The 26,251-nt window shown below is 46.7% G+C and overlaps 1 protein-coding gene across 17 annotated transcripts in view; it reads right to left on the minus strand.

Annotated features, from left to right (window-relative positions):
- Positions 1–26,251, minus strand: part of Ablim1 (actin binding LIM protein 1) — a 249,892-nt gene that overhangs the window by 38,300 nt on the left and 185,341 nt on the right. For all 17 annotated transcript variants that reach the window (XM_060391704.1, XM_060391700.1, XM_021630990.2 and 14 more), the window contains 2 exons: positions 5,658–5,745; positions 2,669–2,727 (listed from right to left, as the gene is read on the minus strand). In XM_060391704.1, the coding sequence (XP_060247687.1) occupies positions 2,669–2,727; positions 5,658–5,745 (147 nt within the window). The remainder of the gene's footprint in view (positions 1–2,668; positions 2,728–5,657; positions 5,746–26,251) is intronic.

Here is a 26,251-nt window from a genome sequence, read left to right on the forward strand (position 1 = left end):
AGTGGAGGTCCCTGCGTGAGCAGGCCGGTCTGCAGGGGATGGCCCTCAGCTGCTCTGTCTTTTCTCTCCCTAGAAAGTTGGACAGAAAGCTTCCAGCCCAGCACAATCCTGAGTGCATGGTAAATATTTGTTCAGTGAACAACTGTGGGAACACAAGCCCAAAGCAGCTTCTCGCAATCTGCCTTTAATGAAAACATCAGTTCAGCCATTGTTCAGAAAGCAAACATCTATTGGTGGGGTGTGAGGCGCACTCGCAGGGTGAGGAAAGCTGCTGCCTTCTACAGGAGCTGAGGAAGTCAGACAAAAGCGGCCTGCGGAGGGGGTGGGGAGGAGGATGGGGGAAGCCACAGAAGCCCGGGCCTCGGACAGCGGCTCTAAGCCTTTGGCCCCACACAGTGCCAACCTGTAGAGCTGGGGATCGTCCTGTGCGACGAACCAGACTTTTGGGATAAAAGAAATCAGATGAAGAACGATGAGTGTTTGGTTGCTGCCATGAAACATGAGAGAAAGGAAGAATAAATAACAAAACAGCCTTATTCACAAGTACTATGAGAAACACATAAAAACAATGAAGGAAAAGCAAAAAGTAAATGGTGACTGCCACACACATATAAGGCCACTTCAGGGGACAATTCAGGGTCTGAATTAAAAGCATATTAACTGGTCTGAAATTACAGTAAATTATCTGCTATGTATTTATGCTCATTCGGACCCCCTCATTGTGTCCTTTCTAATTGTTTGGGCACTGTTGTGCTTACAGCACAAGAACAAGAAGCCTCAGGAGGGACCCAAAGACTGTTGTTTCAAATGTCCCATGAGTCCTTAAATGCCAAGAATGAGGCTCACTCTGGCTTGCTCAAAGAGGCTTCTAACATTTTCATTTTGCTATGGAAACTGCTCTAACTTGACATGTGGAAAAAGGCCTGGAAATCTTGGCTCAAGATGTGTGTGTAGACACGCCCTTAAGGAGCAGGAGATGAACTCCTCTGTGAAAACACTGCCCTCCAAGCTTCAACAGCGTCAGCCTGGACCCAACTCTGAGCCAGAGGTACTGCCTGCAGGTGAGGCCCTTCCTGCTGTGCGCCAGGAAGATGAGCCAGGGCCAACCTGCCACCCACGGCGGGCATCACAGAGAAGAGCTCTGCAATTTTCTGGAAAGCTTGCTAAAGAAACAAAACAAAGGAAGAAAACTCTTCTTGGTCAGAACAAGGGAACTATTTTATTAGTTTAGTTTTTTCCTATAAGCTTCTCTAGAGCGTTCCAGGGAGATATGTCCGAGAATTTGTTGTGTTTTAATCATTTTGGGAAAAGGAGCTGCAAACTCCAGCTATCCTTACAGAGAAAAATGCACATTCCATTCAGTCTGGCCTCATTAGCATTCCTCTTCACTGCTCTCAAAGACTTCATCAGGGATAAAGTAAATAAAATAAAATAAAAGATTCTTTAGAAAACAAAAGCCAGTCTGTGCAGGGTAGAAATGGCAGCCTTGTGGGATGGCATCTTACTGTGGGCAGGACTTCCAATGAAGCTGCAATTTTACACTCTGAAGGCAAAAGTGTCCACAGGTACCAGCTCTACCATTATGGGAAGGTAGCCTGTCGCCCAAACACCACCCTTCCCCCACGTTCCCGGCTCAGCCTGCCCATGCTCGATAGACCTCAGGGCCATTGGTTATTAGCTATGTGTTGTGTAACCTGAAGCTGCAAGTCAGAAGCGGGGAAACCATTTCAACACCCACAGTCCCTCTGCTGCGCCCTCATCTTCAACTACTCAGAGAAGTGGGTTCTCTTCCCTCTACTTAACGTTCGCCCCAACAACAAAATAACAAGGCTCCAAGCATGCATATATGTCAACAAAGAGAATCAAGAGGAGATAAGAGGACAGGACTGACAACCCAGAGAGGCAGCAGAGGGATTTGGAAATCCAGTCAGTGGCCCTCTGAGGCATGCCTAAGGGTAGGCCAAGGGCACTTAAACCATTTCTGGAGTCTGGCTCAGAAATAAGTCTAGACACTTTCCTTGGGATAGTGAGAAGATTAAAGTCAAACTCTACTTTCCCTTCCTTAAGACAGCTAAATGGAGAGATCAGGCCTGATTATCACTGTGAGGAAAGTCAGCCCAGGTGAAAATCCAGAGCCAACGGTCTGATGGCTTATACTTTAGGCCTTCCATCTTCGGAAGTGCCCCCTGGAGGTGTTCTTAGGAATAGCCAGTCATACAGCTGTTGTCAACATTATCCTCACCCTGAGGCTTTAATACCTGATTGACTGGCACTTTTTGCATTGGAGGTTACTCTTTGGAACTTGGATTTCAGAAGTCAGCCAAACACACCAGAGCTGAGAAATGGACACAGAATCTGGGGTGCATAATGGTTGAAGCCAAGACAGTTACCATGGCTGCTTGATGAATCATCTTCCCCAGTTATCGGACTCTTGGACACTTCCCTAAAATGCTGACTGGAAAGATAAGGCTGCCGAGTCCAACACAAGCACCAAGAACAACCCTTACAATACATTTACAGTGGGAGGAAACTCTCTTAGCTAGTCAAGTAGCCTTTGACCTTGGGTTTTCCATAAGAAAAAAAAAAAAAAGCCTGTGAAAAGAACTTCCCCCAGAGCTCAGGAACAAGTGGCCACCCAGCCGGAGGCCTCCAGAGCTCTGACACTTACCCTTAGCCTCTCCTCTGTCCTCGTGGACTGCTTACAGTCCGGATGCCACACGGTAGAACCTGGAAAGACACAATGCACACTGAGAATAAAGGCAAGGGAAAGAGGGTGTGGCCCTGAGGAGCGGACCCTCCGCAGGCCCCTCTATCCCAGCCCAGGAGACCTACGACCCGGAGTCAGCTCTGCTCTCTGGTGAATTCTGAGCTTGCTCTAACAGTGCAGGGCCACAGAACAGGGCCTGAGAGTACTCCTCCAGAAGAGAGGCTTAGCTCATAACAGGCCTACTTTGTTTGTTTTTTAAAACATATCATTGTTCTTTACAGATAGGACCTGAGTGCCTATTGCCAGTTCCATTTGATTTCAGAAGGAAAAACCATGTTTATATAACATCAAAACACCCAAGCCACTTAAAAGAAGTAAAGGCAAACCAACAGACTATGTCCAGGCACAAGACCTACCGAGGTTTTCATTCAGCCATTTCCACAGCTGCCCACACTTAGATGAGAAATCAAATCAACTGACAAAGTTGTTAAAGCTGGTTTATAAATCTTTTAATTTTTTAATTAACTAAAACAAAGTAAAATCCTTTGGTTTAAACTAATGATATAATTACTTAGATGTCATTTCCTGTTCCTGCTTCCATGATCTCCCTTACTCAGACCATGAAGGACTTCCATAGATGGTACAAGTATCAAAGAATTAAAAATCCTGGGGCTAGAGAGATGGCTCAGAGGTTAAGAGCACTGCCCAAGGTCCTGAGTTCAATTCCCAGCAACCACATGGTGGCTCATGACCATCTATAATGAGATCTGGTGCCCTCTTCTGGCCTGCAGGCACACATGCAGGCAGAATACTATATAAATAATAAATAAATAAATGTAAAAAAAGAAAAAGTCCTGAAGTCCTTATCTTCGGACTCCATCACCAGCATGACTGTGCGTGACTAGGTATGTAATAGGTGTCAGACAGATGCAGCACCATGGGAAATGATGATATGTAAATCCTGTGCCCTCGGACACGGAGGGTCTGAAGACCACAGATCCCTTGGGGAGACGCAAGCCAGTGAAATACTGAATGGAATTTAGTGACTGATACACCTCTGAATCTCGGGAGTGATACAGTCTCTGCATTTTTTTCAACTTTGTCTCCCAAGCAGCAATCTGTGGATACCAGACGCCACCAAATTAACTCAGGAATCGTCTTTACTGCTGAGCTAAAATACTATCAAAGACAGGGAAATATATCCTACATCAGCATTATACTGCAATTTCTACTGAATAATCATTTCTACTTTTCATCACTGAAGAAGAAAGACAGGAGGAAAAGGAGGAGGAGAAAGAGAAGGAGAAAAAGAATAACGGGGGCAGAGTGACTGGACACGCAGGTCCCTTCAGTGCTAACATAGGCTTAGACTGACTACAAAGCCCAGGAAATCTCTTAACGTGGAGAATCCAAGCCTTAGCCCCAGGACAGGAGAAGCACTCTCTGGAAGGTTCTCCTGAGCAAGAAGCGCCAGGGAGAACACAGTCTGCATAGTGTCCACATTGTTCTTCAGGTCAAACACAGGCGGAGTGCGACCCAAGAAAGCATCAGTCGCTGAGGAAATGAAGCTCATTCTCAAGGAAGCACCCAAGAGGGCAGACAGTGGAAGGCAGTGCCACCCCAGAGGAGGCTTAGATCCGCCCTGGGGTCTGGATGCAGCTCATTTGGGAGGCGGATGTGTTTGTGCACAGCTGGGCCTCCCTTTCTGTTTAGCATCTGGATCCAGGCGGGCGTCCAGAGCCACACTGCAGCCGTGTTTCTCTGCTCCCACGTACACGCGTGTGCTGGGAGCATGTGATTGCTGCACCAGCATCTAAAACCAGGCCCTGATATGCAGAGAGAACGAATCAGCTTTTTGAAAATAAATGCAAAGTGACACCTGGCCACGGCCCTGCGGATGTGCGACTAGCCTGTGGGATGTCCTATGACGCCCAGAGACTGCAGATGTGGCACCTGTCACCTGCTGTCCTGGACCCTTCAACACTCAGTGGGGCATTCCGCCGCAATATTCCAGCGTAATCAGGCCAATCATGACAGGGCACTGGACTGGCAGTTTCTGGACTCAGCGAGCATTTTTGAAGGAGAGAGTGGGCAAACCCGTGTTTTACTGTTTGACATTCAGATCTAGAGACACTTCTTTGTTGCACAAAAACAAAACTGAAAAAGCAAAGCAAACTGCTCATTAAAGTCACACATCGTGCTATGTGTGAGGAGGAAGAAATGACATGCTGAGGCAACCAAGACCCCATAATTACCCAGCCGAACAAGCGATTGCGCTTACAGCTTGAGCTAACTGTACTGATAAATCCTTGTCTAATTAATGACTCTTCCAGCTAAAAATAGCAGAATGTTCACTATCATGGTGCTGTCTGACCGGAAGACAGCCTGTGGTTATGGCCCCTTCGAGAGGCTTTGGAATCCTAGAAGGGGTCACAGCTAATCACATCTTTATACCAGAGATAGTGCTCGAAGTAAAAAAATGTTATGGGTCTTTGGGAATCAAGCCTTCCCTGCCCTCACTCCTGCAGGGGCCACGGGTGTGTCCCCTTTTGTTCTGTGTTCTCTTAGTGGATGGAACAGTGTCTGTGATATTATTCTCCAAAACCAGACTCCAGCAGGCTTGGACTTTGATAGGCCTTCTTCAAATGTCAGCGAGAGGAGAAAAGCCAGAGGAGCCATCACTAAAGCAACACTTCCGGACATTTCTAGACTACTTTCTCTCTCCTTTTGACTTTTTGTTTCCCAAAACACGCTCCTGGGAAGAGTTGGAGGAGCAACTGCTGACCTTCACTGCTCCCTCATGTCCACAGGAGAAGAAGCCCCTGAGCTCATTCGCTGGCAGGCTCTGCTGAGCGCGCCAGTCACTTGGCTGAGTAACGCTAACTGCTGAGGTGACTCCTGTCACACTCCCTCAGCTGAGAGCGCCTCTCTCTGCTCCCGCCCATCTCACCTTGCAGGTACATCTCCTCCCCTTCTGTGAACATCTGGTTGCATCTGCTGCATCGCGCACAGCTGGGGTGGTAATGCTTGTCCCCTGCCTGCAAGAGAAGAAGCCAAGGCGTCACGCTCGCTCCACTCATGGCTCCCACGCCCAGTGCTGGACTCAGGACTTGAAGGAAAGAGAAGATTCTAAGGAAAGAAAAGTAATGGTCAGGTTGGCCAACCTTCCCACCTCGTTTGTCCTCCATGGGAAAGCCGACTTCCCTGGGCCCGAAAGGGCTCTCAGGACAGGGAAGTTCTTTTCCAGAATGGTGGTGGCCTTGTCTCTTGGGTTCCTGGCTCCTAGTCAGCGGAGTCCAGCTTGCACCAAGATTAGAAAATCCTTTTGGAGGACATGGTTGACTGCTTTCATCATAAAGCTCAGGGTCCCCTTTACACTGCTCACATCTGTGTTTTGACACAGTCTTACTGTGAGCGTACCCTCGGAAGGCATTTTACTGAGGTGGCTGTGCAGAATTCTCTAACATTTTATACACTCAGATATGACAGAAGCATCATAGCAGGTGTCGCCTTCCCAAGGCAAAGTGTCACTGGACACGGGGACGATTCTCCAGAACGCTGTCGGGTCACATTAATGTCATGGTCCAAAAGCAAGCCTGACCAAACAGGACCCTTCATTTGTGGCTTAAAAGAGAATCCACCTTCACCTCAGAATGATCAAATATGCTCGAGATTATAGCATTTTTATCAGTTGATTGTGAAAGCATTTCTTTTGAACCACCTGTAGGCAGTGGCAGGGCCAAGAAAGAGAAGCAACTGCTTCCTGCTTCTGACCTGTGGGGGCCTCAGCAGGAGCCCGGAGGCTTGATGTGATTCCTGCCTCACGCCCCCTGCAGGAGCGACAGACCCCTCTCGGCCAGGGTGAGGTGATGGAAGGCCACTCAAGATGCTTCACCAGAAAGAAATGATAGTGGTATTTGAAACAGGGCTACGACATGATATATTTCAATGGCATTTGCCAGAAAAATCTCAGAACTGGTGGCCTTGTAGTTGACTAGCTATTTCTAATTAATTTAATGATGCTAAATTTTATTTAGGGAGAAGGATGGGACAGGGTTGCAAGTAGTAAGAGATGTAAGATGACTGAATCTAAAGTAGCCTTTGCCCTTGCTATAAACAAAGTCTGGGTTGATCAGAAGGAAAAAGAAAGCTCTTATTCCGTGTCTAAGCCAGGCTAGCTTTGCATCAACTCAAAGCTTCAGGTTAGTTTGGACAATGTCCAGGTCCTCCCGGAAGGGAAGCACGAATGAGTCCTTGGCAGGACTCTGCTGCCATCTGTGACAAAATGCACAGTCCTCAATGAACTCTGGGCACAAACAAATTCCTCAGGTGGAGGAAGTGACTTGCCTTACCTTGTAGCAAAATGTTAGACACATTCTAAGCAGGCACAGGAATAGGACTACAATGCATGTTTACCAAGATCATCCTAAAGGTTTGGGCCAGAGCCAATATGAGAAGAAAAGTAATAACTGTAAGTAAGTCACCAATAAAAGAGTTTGGTCAAGTAATTACACACACACACACACCATTAGTTCCTACTCATGGAAATACCATGAAAAACGGATTTCCATTTATAATAGTAACAATTAAACCATGCAAACAAGATGTGTGTAAAGACATATATGTAACTCCACTAAAGACTATAACAGAGGTAACTCCAAATTCTGGTAAATACTGTCAACATTCTGATTTATCTACAATCAACCTGTTGATGCAACATCAAAATGCTCCACAAATGTATTTTGTTTATCATCTTGACAGAGCGCCCCTACATGTTCACGTGAAAGAAAACACAAAAATACAGACACAGTTTCTTTCTTTTTTAAAAATTTTATTTTATGTGCATTGATGGTTTGGCTGCATTTATGTTGGTGTGGAGGTGTCAGATCTTGGAGTTACAGATAGTTGTGAGCTACCATGTGTGTGCTGGGATTTGAACCCTGATCCTATAGAAAAGCAGTCAATGTTCTTAACCACTGAGCCATCACTCCAGCCCCCAGACACATTTTCAAAAATTTATCAGCAAAGAAAAGGGATGTTTTTCTTCTTGATTTAAAAATTCTAAGAGAAGTAAGGCACACGAACAACAGAGGAAAGGAAATCACGGTGGCACGGGTGACTGGAAGCAGCTGTGTGTACAAATACAGGAGAATTTACCAGAGCATCGAACTGAAATAACACATGAATTGAAATAGGTTTTAAAATAAATGTTGAGAACAATTGGTTGTCCATTTTGAGAAACAAAAATCTTGGTTCCTTATACAACCAATTAACAAAATTTTATGAGCTTACAAAGTCCCAAATAGAAATAAAATTATACAATTATTAGGACACATAATTTTTTATAAACAGGGTAGAAAGGCAAAAAAAAATTACTAAGAAATACTGCTGATCTGTATACAAAAAAACCCTCTAGACAGAAAGTTAAAAGAAAAACAATACAAAAACTTGTCACGTGTTTCTTGCAAAGGGTTAATCAGCATGTATGGAGAGTACCAGTTCTGACACATAAATGCCAATATGGGCAAACGGCAGTTTCCAAAGAAAATATGGATGATTCCCAAAAAAGAAAAAAGAAAGAAAGAAACCATAGAAGGCTGGAGGAGGAGAAGAGGTAGGAAGCAGGGAAGGAGAGCAAGTAAGTTACTCAGTCAGTTAGCTAGAAGTAAGTTGGTTAATTGATTAGTTAGTAAGTCAGTTGGTTAGTAAGTTAGTTAGTGTAAGCCCAGCAGTCATAATCAGGAAAATGTGGATTTGATATTTTTCCATCAAACTAGTGAGGCTGAAAAGAAATCCAGTGTGATGAGGTAGGTAGGAATTCTATACGCTGTCGGTGACCAAAGAGCAGAGAAAGTGCATTGTATGAGCTGTCGCCAGGAAACATGGAAGGTGTGCCAAGGCCACGAGGCTGGGCTTGACTCTGTAAGCCAACGGTGGTCCACCCTCCGAGAGGGCATCCACCCTCCACCATGTCTTGTTCCACCACGAGAGGCCAAATGCTAACACATCAACAAATTCACAACCTGCCGACTCTTAGGAACAAACAGCAGCTCTGAGTCCTTGAGAGGTTTTCTATTCTGAAACAGTGCAGGCCCGAGGGCTGCAGGACAAGAGAGGCCCTGCTCTCTGTGGCTCCTTTCTCTTTATATAGATGCCCACGGCAGTTCACAGACAAGCCCTGTGGACAGGGCCGGAGAGTCATCGGAGCTGAACACACATGCAGAGTCATATGCAAATAGACCGAAACTCGGATGTGGCTGAACCAACACGTCCACCGGAGACATTTTAGAAGGGAAAGTTTCTCAGATATGAGCAAGAAATAGAGATCAGGCACGACTTATCATGGAGGGCTGGCTTGTGTAAAGCAGGGCAGTCTCTGTGGTGGCAGGTGACAGCCCAGGAGGTGCCTTGCCTGGCACCAATCCTAGGCACACAGCTGGCAGCTCTAGCTATGCCCAAGCCTAAACATGCCACCACACGCCAGAGTTATGGAAATTCTACTCTTCTCCTAAAAAAAAAAATAACAAAAGAGAACAAAACAAAAACCCTGAAAATCTGCCAGGCATGGTGGCTCATACCTGTAATCCAAAAACTTTGGAGGCAAAGGCAAGGAGGCTTACCACCAAATCATTCTGGGCTAACAGAAAGCCAGCCTGGGCTACACTTGAGATCAAGACAAACAAAGCCTTAGACCCAGCCATTTAACTACTTAGAACACACTTTCAGCACTTGAGGCAGAGATAGAGGCAGAGCAGAGCCATATCTGAGAGTAGGAAACCAGCCTGGTCTACAGAGCAAGTTTTAGGCCACCAGCCTTCATAGTGAAACCCTACCTCAAATAAAATAAAATAAAATAAATTCTAGAAATTCATAGTAAAAGACTACAGTCTATCTAGCATTAGGTGCTGCAAGAAATGCACAGTTTTGTTACTTAGCTGGATTTTCAAAGTGCCTTTCCACACACCCAAAATGTTAAACGGACAAAACCAAACAAAACCCAAACAAACCAGTGGCCCGTTACAGTCACACTTTGGTGGTTACTGTACCATTTGGTCACTCTCTAGTACATAAGCCAGGATTCTGAAGAAATGCTATCTATTGTAAGGTTTAATGTAACATACCAAGTTTTTATTGGACCCATGGCTGTCTGGAAAAAAGAAGGACATTTTCAGTTCCTTTTGGACATGGAGTAGTTCGAAGGCTTGGGAGTCACAGAGCCTCGATTCTGTCGCTATGTTCCTTCCCAAGACCTGGGCGCTTTCTGAGAAAGTGTGGAATAGCCACACACAACTTCACCTCTCAAATCCTGCTTGACTCTCCGGAACAGGGCTGGCAGAAGGCCACCTGGGTGGGGGAGGGGCATTCTTGCTGGCGGGAGCAGAGCTTTGCCGATAGGCCACAGTGTCCTATAGGCGGGACAGACTGATTCCAGGGTTCCAACTGGCCCTGGGTCAACTGAACAGGCTACAGGCTTCAGGGAGAGAGAAGCACAATTAAGGAGCCTTTCCAGGACCATAATTCGGATTCCAGGCCGCCAGCTGCCCATCTTAGCTTCCCTTTATCCTCGTTTTAGAATGCACCGCATCAGACATGGGCCCCCGAGGTTGACCTCTGTGGGTTTATCACGTATGACCCACCTACTTCCAGAAGGAGTGCAGATGTTGGTGTGGGGAATCGGCGTTTTAAAACAATTGATCAAAGGGCTCAAATGGGGCCTGCTGTGATCTGAGCATTTTAATAGATGTGGCCAAGAATAGGCCACAAAACTCTCCCTTCTTAAAGAAGCAGCCACACAGAAGAATCAGAGGGGAGGCCTGGGGCTCCACTATGAACACAGGTATTTTGGGCTGGCCTCCCATGATGCCATGCTCTGTGCCAGGTACCATACAAGGTATTTTCAGTAGCTTGCCTCACAATACAGAGAGGTAGGGGCTGTGTACGAGACCCAGCAGGAAGGAGCTACAACTCCTTCAGAGCCAGAAGGCAGAGCTGAGCCCTGAACACCGGCTCACCGAACTGGCTCCTAAGAGCACCGAGAGAATTCTCCTACGGGGTTCTCTCCTTGTGGGGCAGAGGAATGCCTTCCTCATGCTCTTTCTTGGGCAGACTCTTGAGAAATGCTGAGGGTCTGGCCCCCAACAACCATTGCATGAAATAGTTTCCACAGAAGTTATGGGCAAGGCTGAAGGGGGAAGTTTTTAAGATCTAAACCGATTTGGAGATGGAGCTTAAGGCCTCAAAGGAATCAGAAAGTTGCACTCCACTCCCCACAACTCTGGCACACAGGTCTGGCTGAGGGATGCTTCATACTGAGGATGTGTAAATGATTGGGCTGGTGTCCACCAAGGACATTCTAAATCTGCTGTGCATCACCAACAGTCAAGGACTCTTTTTCTCTTTTGTAGAAGTTTTCATGTGCACATCTATGTCAGCGCTCATGAGTGGGTGCGTGTGTACACTGGGTGTTTTTCTCAGTTGCTCGCCATCTTCTTATTTGAGACCGAGTCTCTTGTTGAACCCAGATCACTGATTTGGGCAGAATGGCCAGCAGTAAACTCCAGGGTCCCTCCTGCCTCAGTGCTCAGTCCTGGGACTACAGGTGTGTACCACCACACCCAGTTTTTATGTGGATGCGGGAATCCAAACTCAAGTTTATGTGGTTGAATGGAAGGTATTTTGCCAATTGCACTCTCTCAACCTTTTAGAGATGTATTCAGTAGCCAGAGGGGAGCCTGGAATCAGCCCCCCTTTTAAAAGATGTATAAACACTAAAACAATTCCATATAGGTCACCGTGTACCAGGAAAAACATCAATGTGGGTGGAGTCAAAGCCCCACACGTGACAGCAGATGAGGAAGAGGGACAAGGCTCCATGCTTGCTTGCCCAGCGGAATGGGTGGGGAGGGAGGTGTGAAATGCAAAGATCCCTGCTCAGCATCCTTGGGAGGGCAGGGCTGGAGCTGACTCAGCCCCTTTTGCAGCCCCTGTTTGCTCCCTGAATGGGGTGTGGCTTGCACCGTGACTGGCCTGGTCTCCAGGAGGCACGCCCTGTGTTCCCGGAGGCTTTCCCTGATGCGCCATCGTGAACAGGCAGAGTAGGGAGGGTGTGTCTCGCCCCATGTGTGTCCTGGCACAGGTGAATAAATGTGTGTACCACCAACCCCAGAAGGCCGCACAAGTCTGTGCAAATCCGACCGGCACGGGTGAGAACACCAGGGAACCCTACAGCCTTCCCAGCTCCAGGCTCCCCCAGCTTCCAGACCCTGCCTCAGACAGCACCACCACTTCACAAGGAGGATGGCAACTTGCTTTCAAAATACAAGGAGACACAAAGTAGCTCGTGTTTGCTTCAGCCATCTGCTTAAAAGCAGAGAGGGGCAGGCAGCTCCCTATTGGAGCAGGCACTACACCTCAGGGAAACACACATTGTATTTTATACACTGTTACCACGTTCTCATCTCCTTCCAACTAGTTAAAAGTTTTACACAATCTCTGTCTCTTGGTGGTGCTAAACAAATACTACCTGTAAATACACACATCCCGAAAGGCCACACATCCCGAAAGGCCAGAGGCAGCCTCCACAGTTTATTTTTATGTTGGTTTCTGGAGACCGGCTCTCATGTAGCCCAGGCTGGCCTCACACTCCAGGTGACTTTGAACTGATGATCTCACAGCTTCCTCCCGGCTCTGGGATTCCAGTGTGTGTCAGAGCTCCAGTTCAATGAATTCTCCGTCAAAGTTTCAGCACAGCTGTATGTGCAAATGGAGGGGCTGCAAAAATTCCTATGGCCGTGCTAACGGCCTAGACCAGAAGTAAACATTTTAACAGAGATTAGGGCCGAGATGGCTTAGGCTACTTGGTTTTAAGACTTACTATGGTATGTCACACAATCAACACAGAGGTGACTTCTGAGCAGTGGACAGAAAAGGGGAGTCACCGCACAGCCATATTCAGTGAGAGTTCTGCCAAATACATGTGAAAATTAACTAATCACCAGAAGGTCATAGCCACACAAAAGACAAATCTGATGTTTCTTCTAAGGATATAAAGAAAAATCCATATGCTCTTCTTGTTCTGGGAAAAGATTTCTTAAATTTTATACCAAGCACATGATCTACTGATCTATAAAAGTAAAACTGATAAATTATCATTATTAAACTACCTCTCCCTTGAAAAGTTTCCATAAAGACAGAACAATCGATCAGAGACCAGGAGAAAAATTTTCACATCAGACATCTGAAAATGATTTGCATACAGAGTATATAAATAAGCCTGGCAGTGTGCCAACAGGAAGCCAGTCAAGCCTGTTGAACAGTGGGCCAGAAGGAGATGGGCAAGCGCCATAGGAACCCCCAACCTGCAGGCATGACGGCTTGGGTACAATCCCAGCATCACCAAAAAAGAGGGAGAAACCAAGTCAAAACAAACTAACAATGGCAACAACCCCCAAGAACTGTCCAACCCAAAGCCTGTGTGCCGGTCACTCTGCCCCCATGGGCACCCAGCGCCCTGCCCCTCAGAGACCTAGCAGATATGTCAGTGAAGACACTTGTAGGTGTCTAATCAGCATGGAGAAATATCTGAACATTGTTCAGCCATTAATAAACAACACGAAAGCCACAGTCATACTCCAGTATCGCAGTGGCTGCCTCTGAGAAGCATGCCTCTTTTGGCAACCTCTTTAGTAGTCTTTTAAAAAGCTGAAAACAAGCATGCCATGCAATTACTACTTCTCACTACTGTATGTTGAGCAGAAAAACACTGATGTCCCAGGAAGTCCTAGGTGAGAAGGTCTACTGGTGCTCATAACAGCCCCAAAGCATTGTGGGCCAAATGACCCCAACTAGTAAAAAGCCAGTGAGAGATGAACTGTTGAGATAAGCAGTGTGTGTGCCGGGGGAGGCATCCTCCTAAGCAGTAAACGTATACCTGGGACCCGGAGGAACCAGAACCTACTACATGAAAGGAGTCAGACATTCATAAGAAAGTCTATCAAGGGCAAACCCGGAGAGAAGGAAGTAGATCTGTGGTTGCTGAGAATAGGGGGAGAGGGAACTGTATCGACTGAGCTGTCAGTCTGGGGTAACTGCAAAGTCCTCAGCCTTCCTCGTTCGACACGGAGGCGCTCGTTGTACAGCTCTGCATCGCCATAATCAATCGCTGTCCCACACCGAGTACAACTTGTTTCTTCTTCACCAGGAAAGGCACATGAACAGGAGGGTGTGGAGGGCGAAGGCCCGACCAGGAGAGCAGGTTCACGCCCACCCCACTGAGCCAGGGCCAGCTTCACAGGCAGCCTCCTCTCCAGGCGCAGATTCGTCTGGAAAGCTGAGTGAGAAGACACCTCTTCCGAATGAAGCGCCTGTGCACAGACATCGTAACGCAGCAGCAGGTGAACGAAGACTGTTCAGTGTTTAAAAAGGGATTTTACAAACAGCTTGCTCGTCTGACAGTCTGTCTCTGTCCTTGCTTCCCTTTTGTATGAAGGAAGAAAGTCAACTGCAGACAAATTAACTTGAGGATATGAAGGGAGCCTGGATTACGGCGGCAACCTGAGCTAAAGGTGCCAGCTGACAGGTGGCAAGCAGTCACACTTCCTGTGGGAGCAGAGAGAGGTTCATTGTACAAAATGAAGCCTCCCTATATCGGAAGTTTGCTTTCAGAGTTTGCTAAGGTCATCTTAAAAGTCTTTATTTTACCCTCCTGCTTCTATTTACTCAAAGGACTCTACCAAGTAGTACACAGCACACCACTGCTGGGTCTTTTAAATCTGCTACCCCAAAAGTGGTTTCTCCACTTTTCAAAGTGAGGACAGAACTGTTTCAGAGTCACAGCAGAACTGAATGGAAACTAGAACTCCCACGTGCCCACGCCCTTCCTCCTGGCCGTGCCCAGTTTGCCCATCGGCAGTGCAAGCCCAGGGGTCGTGTTCGCTATAACGGATTGCCTGCATTCATGTGAGTGTGACCAGCGCACAGCAAAGGTCACTCTTGGTATCGGTCCACTCTACAGGCCTAGACAAATTCTAATGAAACAGCCTTCCAGACAGTGTTGTGTAGACTTAGTGTCACTGCCTTAAACGCTCTGTGCTATGCCAGTCACTCCTCAGTGTTATTTCTTGCCTCAGGGGACATCCTCAATAGGGGATGCTATGAGCCTAAATCTGTCAATATCCCATACTGTTTCAGCTTACCCATCCTTTCAAATTCAGTCCATCCATTTCAGAAGCAAAGGGCCCTTCCTTAAGACCAGCAGCAGGTGACACAGGTTAAATAGTCCTCTCATTCCTGTCCTCTGATCAGTTATTAAGAACTACAGCGTCTGAGGGTGACCAGGGTCCAGGGGAGGAGCTGCTGAATGCCCTGGGGTGGCAGCTTGATTGGCGGTCCCAGAAAAGGCTTCTCAGATTGAGCTGCTCAGCTGACGTTCTTCTAATCAGAAAAATGCCATTCAACTCATATGCTTGCTGGATGCTCCTTCCTCATGAAGTAGGGTGAAAGCTTTGAAAGCACTCCCTACACCTTCCTGAGAGACTTATGCCTTTGTTTTTATTTTATAAGCAAAACTCCTTATTTCACATGTTCTAAGAATTGTGCACAAATCAGAAATGTGAAGTCTCACATACACGATGCACTCTGGACCCGTTACTTAACCACGGAAGAGCACACCGTCGGTACCCAGAAATGCTCACAAAGTCTCCAGCAACTGCCTTCTACCTTCCCGCGCCACACTGACTTTAACCCCTTATGTTGGCTCAGCCTGTAGAGTTCGCACCAATTGAAGCAAATCCCTCTTGTATTTCATGAAATCTCATGATTATGTCATATGTCTTTGTGTTCACCTACAGTATTTTATTTATCCTTTCTACTGCTGATAGGCATTTGGGCAGCTTGAGAGCTTGGGCCGGTCTGCCCAGTGCTGACACAAGGCTCCTCTCCATGTCAGAGTGAACTCTAGACTTGTTTTAACTGCATGTACACACAGCAGAAGGAAGGGGGCGTGTGCAAGGCCATGGGGTGACACTGTCAAACACTTGTCCAAAGTGGGTTTGCTTTCTATTTCCATTTTAATCTAAGAGGAATTTGGGGGAATTAAGGAGGAAGAATATTTAAGGTACTTTGCCAAATGAATCCCCAAAGTGTTTTTCTAACCTCTGTGAATTGAGCGATCTTTTATGAAATAGTATCTCAGTAAAAGTGCTGGTTTAATCCCATAAGATATCCATTATCCTAGGACCTCCAGCCCTCTACCAAGCCCATTTCCATCCCTGCTTCATCCCATTTCTGTTGTTAGCATCCTTTTGAGCTAGATGAAATGCAAATAATTCCCACTTTTCATTTCTAAACTGAATTGAAATTAGCAAGGAGCTCAGAGCACATCATATCAGTGTTTACTATGGAGCCTCAATGCAGGAAAAGATCAAAGGACACTATGAAAAATGCTGAGGATCTAACTGCTTAGTTTCACCATTGTTGACCTTCAGCAACTTTTCCTGTATTCACTTCATCTATCTATCTATCTATCTATCTATCTATCTATCTATCTATCTATCTATCTATGATCTTCAGAAACTTTTCCTGTATTCACTTCATCTATCTATCTATCTATCTATCTATCTATCTATCTATCTATCTATCATCTATCTATCTATCTATGATCTTCAGAAACTTTTCCTGTATTCACTTCAGCTATCTATCTATCTATCTATCTATCTATCTATCTATCCATCCATCTATCTATGATCTTCAGAAACTTTTCCTATATTTATACATACATACAGACAGACAGACATAGTCTCATTATGAAACTCATTATGTGGGCCAGGCTGTCCTGGAACTCAGATCCAGCTGCTCTGCTTCCTGAGCACTGGGATTAAAAGCATGACACGTGGTGGTCACTTTAATTGTTGACAATAGTCTTTGCACTTGTTCTGTGAGAGAGTTTTAGAACGCATGTTCCTATTTCATCTTCCCAACACCTTTTCATATACCTACTATGGTTTAGAAAGCTACAGAACTGGTGCTCAATGCTAGGGAGAAGAGGAAGATGAAGAAGAGGAGGAGGAAGAAGAGAAAGAGGAGGAGGAAGAGGAAGAAGAAGAGGAGAGGCTTGTTGTCCTCCCCTGGAACCACCCTAATATGCACTCCAAGCAGAGCCCCATAGCCTTGTACTCAGGGTACACCCCTCCCCCCATTCTAGAGATTCCTTTCATCAGGGCAGAGGATACCCCTTTAAAAAGCCCTCTTCTAAATTCATTCCACCAGGCTGGGCCACACACCTTTAATCCAGCAGTCAGGAGCAGAGGCAGGAGGATCTCTGCGAGTTCAAGGCCAGCCTGAGCCACATAATGAGCACCAGGCCAGCCAGAACTACACTAAGACCCTGTGTCAACATAAATTAGTAACTAAAACTAACCCCAGAGTTTGAGTGTTTAGAAGAATACCGTATGTTCTGTAGCTTTGTTTCCTTGTATTATATTATGCAAAAGTGAATTTGAAACATTAATAAATAATTAGCATTTCATTTATATAGACAGTAACCTGGCACGCTAGGTGGAATGATGCTTTCACGAGCTTTAGCATTACAGGACAGACAGTGTTTAGTGTAAGGAGTGTTTCACAGTGCTAGGCAGGCTGAGCAGGCTGGGATGGCTTAGTCCTAGGTCCAGCCTAACAGTGCCGTATGTGGCTTCTCTCTGTCTCTGCCTCTCTCTGTCTGTCTTTCTCTGTGTCTCTCTCTGTATCTGTGTCTGTCTCTGTGTCTCTGTCTCTCTCTTTCTCTGCCAGGTTTTCATTAACATCAGCCTTGAGCTCACCATTTAGCTCCTGCTTCTATCTCCCAAGTGTGGTTGCTCCATCACACCTAGTTTCTAGCCTAACAGGTTTTTTTACTGTTTCCAAGGCAGGGTTTCTCTGTGTGGCTGTCCTAGACCAGGCTGACCTCGAACTCACAGCGATCCACCTGCCTCTGCCTCCCTGAGTGCTGGGATTAAAGACAGGCACCACCACTCCCAGCTCCTAACAGATTTCCTAAGCCTCCAACCCCCCTGTTTCCATTCTTGGTGGTGCACAGATAGACATTAGGATATTACACAAATCTAAAATTAACCACTTGATCCCTGTTCAAGAGACCCCATCCACTAGAATCCTTTCCTTACTCATGCCATTAAACAATGGCTCCAAGTGAGCAGCCATTTTTGAAGACATAGCATTCCAAAGGTCATTGGCCCTTGCCTGAATATAGCTTCTGTGCTCCCTGGTAACCATTTTTAGAAGACTAAAAAGAGTTCTGATGATGTTTGAGCTGTCTAAACTACTAAAGTGATTCCTGGTCCTTCTGAGTCCTGACATGTTAGCAGGGCCTAAACACTGTCTGTCCTGTAATGCTAAAGCTCGTGAAAGCATCATTCCACCTAGCGTGCCAGGTTACTGTCTATATAAATGAAATGCTAATTATTTATTAATGTTTCAAATTCACTTTTGCATAATATAATACAAGGAAACAAAGCTACAGAACATACGGTATTCTTCTAAACACTCAAACTCTGGGGTTAGTTTTAGTTACTAATTTATGTTGACACAGGGTCTTAGTGTAGTTCTGGCTGGCCTGGTGCTCATTATGTGGCTCAGGCTGGCCTTGAACTCGCAGAGATCCTCCTGCCTCTGCTCCTGACTGCTGGATTAAAGTGTGTGGCCCAGCCTGGCGGAATGAATTTAGAAGAGGGCTTTTTAAAGGGGTATCCTCTGCCCTGATGAAAGGAATCTCTAGAATGGGGGAGGGGGGTACCCTGAGTACAAGGCTATGGGGCTCTGCTTGGAGTGCATATTAGGGTGGTTCCAGGGGAGGACAACAAGCCTCTCCCTAACTAGACACTATCCTGTACTCAAAGGTTAAAGGTTTCATATCCTTTACTTTTTTAATACCAGAAGATAAACATTTCCTTTTAAGCTCAGCATGCCTGAAATCTAAGCCCAACTGGATCATTTTCGTGTCTTGTGCAGGGGTAAAAACTAAAGGGTTCTAGTGACTTGTGAGCTCACTTCTGGTCCCCTTCCCAACACAAGAGCAACAAGGAGTCAAACTGCAGGATCGCAGCAAGCTGAAGGGTCCCTCAGGCCCCCCGTTTTAAGGGAAACAGTTGCTGAACAGAGGCAGAGGGCCCGTGCTGCATTTGGTTAAATGGGGTAAGGTGGGGTGTGACAGAGGGACAAGTCTACTCGGCTGAATCTTCGTGCTTGCTGGTGAGCTGCGGTGCACATGCGGAAGGCGGGCCGCTTCACACGCTCAGTGCTAAACCTGCCACACACCACGCCGCCGCAGCCGGCCGATTCAGCCTGGGACTGGGTGTGGGCCTGTTTGTCAACCGCGTCTCTTTGCCAAGCTGCTATCTCAAAAGTACATTCCGATTCTGTGACATCTACACTGCGAACATTCTCCCCGGGATCCCAGGCGTCTGTCCACCCTGTTCTTTCTCCCTTCTGTGTTTCTACTCCACTCATCCTATAAGGCTCCTCAGCAACCAAACTGCACAGAACGGCCAGCTCTGCAGCTGTGTGACACCTTCCTGGTTATTCCCATTAAAACCAGCCCACTGCGGTAGCCAGTGGAGGGCAGGCGGCTCAGCTCTTGGTTGCCTACAGGATGCTATCAGACTAAAAATATTTTGTCTTTGTCCCAGGCCTAGAGGAGCCTTCAGGGCGGGAACCAGGACTGGAGAGTCAGAAAAAACACAGCTTGCTTTTAAAAACATCCTCTCCCGATACCTTCCCCGACTGTGTCTGGACTTCATCCCCCTTCATAAACAACCTGCTGCATGCACTTTGCAGATTCCACAGTTTCATAGAGAGCGGGGGGGGGGTGGGTGTGGGGGGTGGAAGGGGTGTCTCTCCCAACAGCCACTGGCTGTCAGTTCCACTCCAGGAAGAAGAAATAACACAGTAGGAAAAAAATGGATCTGAAGAAGGAGGAGGGGTGGATGACAGGAGTCAGGACCTGTGGAGCATCTGGTGATGTCCCACCAAGCAGCCCATGTAAAGCTGAGGAAGGGTCACCTTTGGATGCCAATGGACGCCGTCTTGTATTCTTCAGGGACAGAGAGCCACAATCACATTCTAGACTAATCCATGCTGTGTGGGTGCTGTCCAGTCCCAAACCCTCTGGATTCCTCTGGAAGGACAGGCCTTGGGGATGAAGCCAGGATAAGCCGGAGTGCTGTGCAAGCGGCTACCCCACCCTCCACCTGCTACAACAGACTCCGTCAGGAGACAAGCACATTCCCAGAGGGGAAACAGCGGCCTCCCAGCCTGAGAAGATTGCCCAGAGTGCACCATGGACCAATGCTTTTGGAAGCTCTGACCTCTATTCTGTGTGGTGACAGAGCACTGTAATCTTTCTGCACCCTGTGCTGAGGGCCTGCACGTCTGAGGCAAATACATGCTACCACTTCCTCATAAAATCAGAGGCACTGAGTCAATGCTAGCTATTGCCTCCTGATGCAAAGATGGCGAAAGCCCAGAGGAGCTACCCAACAGGAAACGCAGGCCTTAGGAACATGCTCCTGCCCCCCTGCTCAGCAGCCTGGACGCAGAGGCCCCGCACAAAGGACACTGGAACTCTGCTTCCCCATCTAGTCCTCCAGTCAGGAGACATGCCTAGCTCAGGACCCCATCTGATGCCACGAGCAGAAGGTTCCTCGCCACCTTCTAAGGGCAAACCAATAATAGGTCAGTTTTCGCTAAATACCACTCAGGGCCTGCACTCTGTCGATGAGTATGACGAACTGCCTTTGTCTGCCTCAGGAAGTTCTACTTCCTGATTGCAGCATTCAACATCTGCCATCTGGCCCAGGGTACCTGTCAGGCTCCACTGTCTACCGGTATGCACACACCCCTCACAGGGATGTGTGGGCTCTGCCTCACCTCACATCCATCCATGTGCCAGTTTCCCATGCCCTGCACTGACAGTCCCTCCTCTCAAGTTCCCTGTGACTCAGAGAACAAACTGGCTAACTGTGGTACATGTCTATAATCCTAGACACATGAGCGTGACCATTGGCTTCCCCATGCATGTGCCTACATGAACTTGAGTGCACACATGCACACACACACAAAGCTTCCATTCAAAGCACACACCTATAATCACACCTATAGTCACACCTGCTGGCTAGTTAACATCTTCTCCACTATGCTGGAACTTCTTGGCAGCAAGAACATTCTTTTACCTATATTTGAATTTCCAGAGTCTACAGATACTGTATATACATTTTTTTGTAAAATGATCTATTTTATATAATAACATAGCAATGCTAGAAGCTTAATTAAAACTCTACCCAGGCTCAGGAACTCTGTCTTCCGTTGGACCCCTTCCCTCCGGGAACCTATACCACGCATTTACTCCAGCCACACAGTGTTGAGCCTCCCCTATTATCCCACCCACACGCCGTGCAGAGCTTGCATATTGCTCTGATGATTCTGCTAAATTAAGGCAGAACTGTACCTACGTAGCTGTGAAGATGCAGTCAGCTAGCACAGAAGAGCGGCAGATGCTGAGTCTTTGCTAGGGAATGGACTGTGCATCTGCCTAGCACACCAATAACCTGTAATGTCACTGCTGGGAGAAATCCTAACCCAGACCCAGAGCAATGGCAGCAGAGATTTATGAGCATCCCGTCCTACTGAATCAGCATGGGCTCTAATTCTATTCTAGGCTACACTGTCCTGTTTAAAATTCTTTACATACCATTCTCAGCTCTTTTTAGAAGAGTCTAGTTTTCTGGAATTTTGCCCCTAGTGTGTTTCTTGGCAAAGAATTCTTCCCATATGTAATGCACAGGTCACCTCTGAAGAACACCCCTAGCTCAGAGGTCAACTGTCTATGTGCATCAGAAATAAACGTCCCTTTCTGTGGGTCCCACAGGCCTCTCTGCCACACTCCAGATACTTGACTGTGGTGGCCCCTCTCTCATGATCAAATCATCTCAAGTGGACAGATGCTCGCCCAGCATCCCCCTGGAGCACAGATGCCTGGGCACGCCCATCAAGAACTCTATTTCCTTCTGTCTAATTAGAACAAAAAAGCTGCTACTGCTTCCTTGCTGCGGGCCAGCCACGCTGAGTGCAAGATGACTCCAGCGAGCCTTGCTGGAGGGAAACTACTCATCCTGAAAGGAAAGAGTCTACCAAACGCAGAGACCTGAACGAAAGGATCCACCTGACGTCACCTCTAGTTGAAGAGCCCAAAGCAGTGACCTAAGGAAAGAAAGCATGCTACCATCTAAGCAATGATGCATTATGAAAAAGACAGCCGCATTTACTGTAGTCCAGTAATCTGTTATGTATGTTTCCTGCCCTTTCACCTGCCCACCCTCACACCTGCCTGCACAGCAGCCAGAGCCTTTAGGCAGGGATCTTATGTACCTTTGCTAACCCAATATGCAGACTAGTAAGTGTGCATGAAGCTCTGGTTGATCAAACAGCCTGTCCTGAGGCCAGAGGATGTACAAGGGGCCAGCTAGCTCAGCCAACAATCTGGCCTCTGACATCTACACGAAGCTTGTGCCCTTTGCCCTGGCAAGAGGGTGGGGATAGTGGCTACCCACTACTCAGGCATCAGGAGGTTGGATCCTGTAACATGAGCTTTTAGGCAGCAGAATTCTGTGTTTCTGATGGTCTATGCCAGAACTCATGTGGTTTTCCCTTTCACTTGCCTCATAGGTAAGAAGATGCCTACCTACATCACTCCACCCACCCACCCCCTTTCCTCAGCAAACCAGACCACATCAAACCCCCAAACTCAAACATTTGAGGACTCTGCCATGTACTTCTGGAATGAAGGCTACTTTTTGAGACCTTTGAGTTATAAACATAATGCATTTAGTTAGAAAAAAATTAAAGAAGGCATATAAAAAGCAGAATGTTGCTCTTCTATTAAAAAAAAAAAAGCAGCTGTCTTCAGAGACAAACGTGATGTTTCTAACACAGACTCTCATAGCCCCAAAAGGAAGAAATCAGCTTTATTTTAGGGCCGGTCAACATTCTATCACCTCTTAAGTCAAGCAAAAATAATTATCATTAAAAAATATGTATCCTTTGGTAGGCAACATCTGGCTTTACTATTTCACACTCCATTTATTCCAAGCTGGCTTATCCCAATCATGGCACTCTCAAGTTGACACACTTCAGTTCACCCCTTCTTACAGTAAACGACCAACAATTAAAGACCAGTTCAGGCGGCATGCTGGCTTGCTCTGGGGTAATATGTATTCAAAACCACTCTCTAATTCTGACGGCTGTTAAGAGCACAGAGCATCCTATGTCACAGGGGTGAAAGAACTGTTAAATGAGGACTTCCTTCCTTGCCCAGAGTGTCAACGTTAGCATGATCTTTCCATGAACAATGAATGAGGAGCCCAAAGCATGAAAATGTATCCCTGAATGATGGAGAGGAAGAAAGAGGAGAAAGAGAGGGAGAAAGGGAGAAGAAGGAGAGAGGAAGAGATGGAGAAAGAGAGAGGGATAGAGAAGGAGAAAGGGGAGGAAAGAGGGAGAGAGGGGGAGAGGAGGAAAGAGGCAGAGAGAAAGGAGGGAGGGAGAGAGGGAGAGGACTCATGCAATCCCTGGTAGGTTCCAGTTAGCTATTAGCCATGTTTTTGTGTCATGATAAAAATTTGCAAGAGAGCCATATTTGAAAATGAACTCTCGGGGCTGGAGAGATGGCTCAGTGGTTAAGAGCACTGTCGGTTCTTCCAAAGGACCCAGGTTCAATTCCCAGCACCCACATGGCAGCTCACAACTGTCTGTACCTCCAGTTCCAGGTGATCTGATACCCTCACACCAATGCACATAAAATAAAGTTAAATAAATTATATATTAAAAAAAAAAAGAAAATGAGCTCTCATGATATCCTCCTTAGACTAGCTAGGATCCATGTAGGTTCGTCTTCTCTTTCCTAAAGCTGCTCACAGCTGACTGGGCGAATAAAAATACTTTCTGATACTGGCTAAAGGCAATATCCTTTATGATATGATAAATGAAATGATTATTTTGACTTGTTTTGGTCATTTTTCATTTAAATTTTTTAAATTATGTGTGTATGTGCAGGCATGTGCATATAAGTGCCAGTGCCCACAGAGGCCAGACGAGGGTTTCAGACCCCTGAAAGCCGAAGTAACAGGTAGTGATCAGCCATGTGATGTGGGTACCAGAAACCTGTGCCTCTGCAAGAACACCAGCCCTCTCACAGCTGTGAGCCTTCCCACCCCCTGAATAAACTTTTAAGTTGAAATAGTGTGTTTTGGGGGGTAACCACAGAAAACACACACAAAATCACATTCAAAATACACAGAAACAGGTGTCCCGGGGTGGCTTAGCAGAGTTTAAGACTAAAGCCACATAACGCACTCCTGCTGAGTTGTTTAAAGGGTCAATCTGAAAAGAAAAGATCTGGAAAGGGCCTGCCACCGAGGTCTGTCTGTCAGCCCTCCAGGGGGGTCTGTCTGTCAGCCCTGCCTCTGGAGTCTGTCCATCAGCCCTGACACTGGGGTCTATCTGTCCTGGCATCGTGGGGACTGTCTGTTTGGATAAGACTCAGCTCTGACCTCTTCCCTCTCCTAGGGGACGGGAAGCCTAAGCAGAGAGCCCGGGACTTCAGGTAGAGCGTGTTCACTGGGTGGAACTGTGTCACCCAAGAATGCTTCACTTTCCTAGCAGGTGAGGCCCACCAATGACCTGTAGGCAAGACCCTCCTTGACAGGGAAGGTTCTAAATGTAGTAAATCAGAACAGAAGAACCACCCCAGAGTCCACACAGAAGGCTGGGTCTTGAGTGAAGACAGAAAGCAAAGACTATATTGATGGTCTCAAGTCATGGATTGCCAAAAACTGCCACACTCCAAGGCTGGGATGGGAGTAGAGCCGGCTTTCCTGAGAGCCGCCAGAAGGCACATGTTAGGACCACAACTTTTATTCCAAACTTCTGGCTTCAAGAACTGTGACAGGTTATGCTGCTGCCATTTTTAGCCACCACACTCAGGGTAGTTTGTGACAACAGGCCTAGAAATTTACACAAGGTATCACACAAGGCACCAAGGGCTAGTGTGCGTGTCGTGGGTCTCTGCCTTTTCACCCTGGCCTATGTTCTCTGGTGGCATAAAAAATACCTGGACTTTTCAAAATTTCACAGAAACTGCTTCATAATCAATCATGCTGCTAAAGTGAACACTGGCCTAAGTCTTCACATCTGTGCAATCTCAGTTCTTAACTCACTGTATAACAGGGAGCTGGGCAGACAGGAAGTTAGCTGCTATGGACTCATGATATGATGATGCGGGTTAGCGTGGTCACCCAGGCATACGGGGCAGTGCACACCGGAGACAGAGCCTCTCGTTGCCTGCCAGGACTTCCACGTCCACTGCCAGGCGTAGCCATGTCCACTATTTCCGGGGTATTCGTTCTGTTTGTCCCCAGTGAAGCAGGTGTGACGGGGTGAGGGAGTAAGGCCCAAAGGCTGGAAGGGTTTCGAATGTCCCGTCTCAGAAAGCCCAGGCTGCTGAGTCTCTCGAGTCTGTGCTACGCACTCACCCACTTACTTTACATCCTTTGTTGCCTTGTTTGTTTTGAGACATGGTCTCCCTGTGCCAGCCAGCCTGGCCTCAGACTCACATTCCTTCTGCCTTACCCTCCAGCGCTGGGATTATAGCCCAAATTGATGTGGGTTTGAATTCAGCAAGACTCCAATTAGCCTGCTGGGCATGGTAGCACATGCCTTTAATGCCAGCACTTGGGAGACAAAGGCAGTCAGAGTTCGAGGACAGCCTGGTTGACAAAGCAAGTACAGGACAGCCAAGGCTACACATGGAAACCCTGCCTCTTAAAAGCCAAACAACAAGAAGATTCCAATTAGCTCCCAGGCTCTGCCTGAGGTGACATGAAATACCCATTCTTCAAGACTTTTTATTTATGTATTTCTTTCTTTATTTATTTTTAAGCTTAAAAAATTGAGATTATAATTTAATTACAACATTTTCCCCTTACCTTTTCTTCTTCCAAATTCTCCCATATAACCACCCCCATCTTCAAGTCTATGCCCCCTTCTTAAAATAATTACTGTTATATGCACAATGTATTTGTATGGACATATATATTCTTAAACATAACCTGCTCTGTCCATATAATGTTGCTCATACGTATGTTTTCAGGGCTGATCATTTGCCACTGGACAACCAATTGGTGTTTTCTTTCATCCCTGTGAAGGCCACCTCTCCAGCTCCCGGCTTCCCTCAGCTGTGGATAGTTCCTTGTATGGTTGAAGCCTCAAGGCTTTTCCATGCTGTCATCTTTGTTCAGCTCATGTTTGGGCTGTCATATTGGTGAGACTTTACGGGTGTAGCTTCTGACATTAGCCAGAGCCAGTCTTACAGGAAGCTTTCTGACACTCTACAAGATTTTAAAAACAACTTTAGAGCTGACTGATGGTGGGTGATTAGGGATGCCTGGACCGTCACTAGGAAGCTTCCAGGAAGCACATGAGGACTAAGATAGCAATGAG

This window comes from Meriones unguiculatus, chromosome 1 (genome assembly GCF_030254825.1).
Source record: "Meriones unguiculatus strain TT.TT164.6M chromosome 1, Bangor_MerUng_6.1, whole genome shotgun sequence".
Lineage (NCBI taxonomy): Eukaryota > Metazoa > Chordata > Mammalia > Rodentia > Muridae > Meriones > Meriones unguiculatus.